Below are 4,385 nucleotides of genomic sequence, written 5' to 3' on the forward strand. Positions count from 1 at the left end.
ATTTGTGTGTGTGTGTGTGTGTGTGTGTGTGTGTGTGTGTGTGTGTGTGTGTGTGTGTGTGTGTGTGTGTGTGTGTGTGTGTGTGTGTGTGTGTGTGTGTGTGTGTGTGTGTGTGTGTGTGTGTGTGTGTGTGTGTGTGTGTGTGTGTGTGTGTGTGTGTGTGTGCGTGCGTGCGTGTGCATGCGTGCGTGCGCGCGCGCGCGCTCTCTTGTGCTTGCTTCATATGCATGTTTGTTTGTGTGTGCTTGACTAGGGAAGAGAGTAGTTTGTAAAATTTGAATAGGTATTATTTAATCCTGAAAACAATGGGGTTATAAGGTGTATTTTCATGTGAAATTACAAAATGCTGATACATCAGTTTGTAAGAAATAATACCAAGACGATATGCATATTGAGGAAAACTTATAAGGTAATTTTATAATATTTCTTTTTGTAACGTAAACCATGTTCATAGGCTGTATTTACGCCCCATGTAATATGAATGAAAGCAAGAGTTTTTTAATGTTTCACTTGAAACTGCTCAAAACATACTTTATGTGCAAGAGAAATTTGCCAGCATGTCTGAAGCAACACAGTTCATCAGTACCATTAAAATAAAATGAAGTATATTTTGTAAAATTAGTACTTAGTATATTTGCTATAATACAGCTCATGGAATGCGATTTGTGGAAACAACTGCATTTGAAGATGCGATGCTCATTTTATTTGGAAGTACTCCCATTAACTTTCTATGGAATCATTACAACCCACAAGTGTCTGTGAGTATACATACTTGATGATATGTATATCTTAAACTTTCATTCCTTATTTTTAAATAATAACCAATAGTTGTTTTTTTTCCAGTGAAATGTGTATTACTAAGTTATTCACTGTTCATTGAAAATGTTAGTGCATTAAAAAAACTGCTTTTACACAATCTTTAACAGATGTTACATTTATGTTCTTTTTGTCTGGTAACAAAAAGCATGCTTGACTTGCCTATTTTAACAATATACCAGATATAGGGAGAAATTAATCAATACCAGAGTGGTATTAGTTGATGAAGGCATATCAATTTATCAGTAACATTACCAATCATATACTTCTCCATATCGGTGCACCATAATTTTCATTTTATTCTTTTCATGTATAAAAGTTGGTGTTTAGTAAAATAAATTCAAATAAAGTAAGGTGAAAACCCATCACTTATGTAAGGAGGTGAATGGATCATTCAGTTTCTTCATTTTGTATTGATCTGTCAGTATCAGTTATCAGTATTGATAAATTTTATCTTGATTCTTTATTGTTATTAAAAATTTTGTGTTGACTCATCCCTCTCACACATGATGTAATTTATTGTTTTCAGAACAAATAGATCTTTCAAAATTGGAGACGTTAATATATTTATGATAGCGATTGGATTACTTTGTCTACTAATATTACTTAGTAGTCAATCATGCTGTATTTGTAAATGTGTCAATCCAACGTCCCTGTACAGCCTCCCTGATGGCTAGTGGTAATGATGTTGCCTTGTAATCAAGGGGTTGGGGTTCAATCCTCCATGGATGCACATTGCACAGTGCCTCAGATTCAATTTTAAGTTTTGTCCAGTCCTTAGTAACCTATCTGAGCAAAAAGTGAGGCTTTCTGTTTCATTGTAATAGTCTTCACATAAATATTTGAAATTCATTGCCTTGCCGTAACACCAAAATTGGAATTTTGTATCTTACAAATGTAAGTTTTTGTGCTAAATTTTTTGTGGAATTGATTTTTTTCACAAATATGTTCCATCTATTTATCAAAGCTCACGAAAACCTACTTCTAGCTGCAATTGGAAATTTTCTTTCAAATGTACTCAAGAAGACAGGATTCACATCAGAAATATATAGGTGTAGTTCCTCTTTTTATATATTTGAACATTTCAGACTCGTTACGGATTAGTAACATTATACATGTAAACAGCAGGTTCCCACTCACCTGCCAATCCTGGAAAATTCAGGGAAAATATTTTTTTTAGCTTGACAGAATTGAAGACTCAGAAGAGATTTCATTTTTCCTCCCAGCATTTTTATTTTTTTGTGTGAAATGTTATCTTCATTTTATTTTTTGTCATATATACAAGGTGTGGTTATTAATTTCCAAGACTGCTCTAATAACACCAGAACAGATGATGTGAAAAACTTACCCTTTTAATATGTTTCGAAGTAATCCCCACCTGCCATAATACACTTCTGTGCTCGGCTGTATAAGTTGCGGAAACAACTTTTAAAGTCCTCTTTCGGAAGGCTCTTCAATGTTGACGTCACGTGCTTCTTGATGTCTTCAACATCCACAAACCGTGTTCCTTTCAGCACAGTTTTGAGTTTTGGGAACAAAAAGAAGTCTGCGGGGGCCAAGTCAGGAGAGTATGGTGGATGATGCAGCTCTACGACATCATGCTTGGCCAAAAATCGCTTCACTGGCAACGCAATGTGGGGGCGGGCGTTGTTGTGCAACAGACACCAACTCCCATTCTGTCGTGTCAGGTGGAACAAATTCATGATGAATCAGTCCTTCACTATCGAAGAAAGCGATTAACATGACTTTGACCTTTGATTTTTGAAATCGAAACTTTTTCTGTTTAGGGGAGCTGTGAGACTGCCATTCTGCGCTCTGTCTCTTGGTTTCAGGGTCGTATTGGTAGCACCACGATTCGTCATCCGTTACTATCGAATCCAGGAAAGCAGGGTCAGCGTCAGCGTTGTCAATGTGTTCACCACACGTGTCCATTCTGTGTTGCTTTTGTTCATCCGATAAACAGTGCGGAACAAATCTGGAACACATCTTGCGTTTCCGTAGGTCTTGCGTCAGAATTTGGCGAACCACCTCTTTGTCGATGTTCAGTTCACTGGCCAGTATTCGAATAGTCAGTCGCCGATCCGATGTTACAAGCTCGCGCACTTTCTCAATTGTTTCAGGCGTACGCAGGGAAATCGGCCTTCCGGTGTGGGCGTCATCTTCAACACTTCCGCGCCCGTCCTGAAAACGTCCATACCATTCAAATGTTCGGGAACGGGATAATGCTTGCTCACCATACACTTGCTTCAACATTGCATGTGTTTCTGTCGCACTTTTGCCCAGTTTGAAGCAGAATTTGATGTTCACCCTTTGCTCCATTTCTGCACTTCCACAACACCACTTTACCACTTCGACAACAACACTTCACCAGATACATTTCGACGAGTCTTTCCCAGCCAAGCTCTTGTCTCCAACTGGCGCGTGCTTCGGGGTGCATGTGCAGATGTACTACCTACTGGATACCAGCAGCACCCCTCTCGGGTGAGTGATCGGTTTCGTGCTGTGACGTCAGTCCTGGATATTAATAGCCACACCTTGTATATTCAAGAGTGTTGAATAAACTTCATATGTTTGATTAACATGCAAAGATAATACAACACTTATATTTGCTAGTATATTAAATCATTATAGAGTCATCTTAAAAATTGTTTAGAATTTTCTACAAAAGTTGGGAAATTTGGTTTTGCAGGGAATCCTTAAATATACATTTTTTTTTTTCATTTTTAAAGATCAAATAAGAATTTCAGAGTGGCATACCAGGCAGTCAAAATTTGCAATGTACTTTTTGTTACAATTTATATCCAAAAACTAAAGATGCTACTCCTTAAAAGTAAAAATAAAAAGTTGTTGCAATTCCTTCCAAGTGTCCATGTTAACATCTTTGCTAAACTGGTTAATAATTTGTCTTGCACCAAACAGTTACTCATGCCTGTTTGCAACAACTTTGTAATAACTCGGGAGTAAAAAGATCTGTGGGTCAGGGTAATCCTCGAGTACCGATCATCTGTTGCACCAACGTGTAAGCTGCGATAAACATAGGGAGTCACGAAACTCTGGATTTACCCTAGGAGAGAAGCTAGCCTCAAAGCAAGTGCCTAAACGTCATACAGATGGACGTACGTGATTGGTTACTCCTTTTGAGAAGGCATGGTTGGCTAGGTTCTACACGTGGTGTGGAAGGAAACAGGGAAAGAAGTAACAGTACCTGGACATTTGTCCTAAACAGTGACAAGCAATGGGCATGAGGAAATTTCAAGCATTGAATAAAAATTGGGAAAAACATATTTACATGAATAAATGTTGATATATTAGTGCAGCTTTCAATCGTAGTTATATTATATGTTACAGTTATATTTCTAGTTGATTTTTATATATATGCATGCATCTATCTCCATGTAGAATTTACGATCGCTTTGCTAATGTTTAAATCGCTACAGGTTTTTGGGTGCACGTTTATGCTTGTATTGCATGGGCAATTTTACAAATTATGTACTGCAGAATATGTACAGTAAACATCTCCCAAAGTATATACACATAGTAACATACTATATATTTCTCGCTTTTGAAAT

The 4,385-nt window shown here is 37.4% G+C and overlaps 1 protein-coding gene across 1 annotated transcript; it reads right to left on the reverse strand.

Moving 5' to 3' along the window:
* Positions 1–2,412: 2,412 nt before the first annotated feature.
* LOC145987187 (protein GVQW3-like) lies at positions 2,413–3,135 on the reverse strand. The gene has a single exon (XM_083121703.1). It carries the CDS (start codon positions 3,133–3,135, stop codon positions 2,413–2,415), a length of 723 nt encoding a protein of 240 aa, XP_082977829.1.
* Positions 3,136–4,385: the final 1,250 nt, after the last annotated feature.

This window comes from Lepisma saccharinum, chromosome 1, assembly GCF_977018435.1.
Source record: "Lepisma saccharinum chromosome 1, izLepSacc3.1, whole genome shotgun sequence".
NCBI lineage: Eukaryota > Metazoa > Arthropoda > Insecta > Zygentoma > Lepismatidae > Lepisma > Lepisma saccharinum.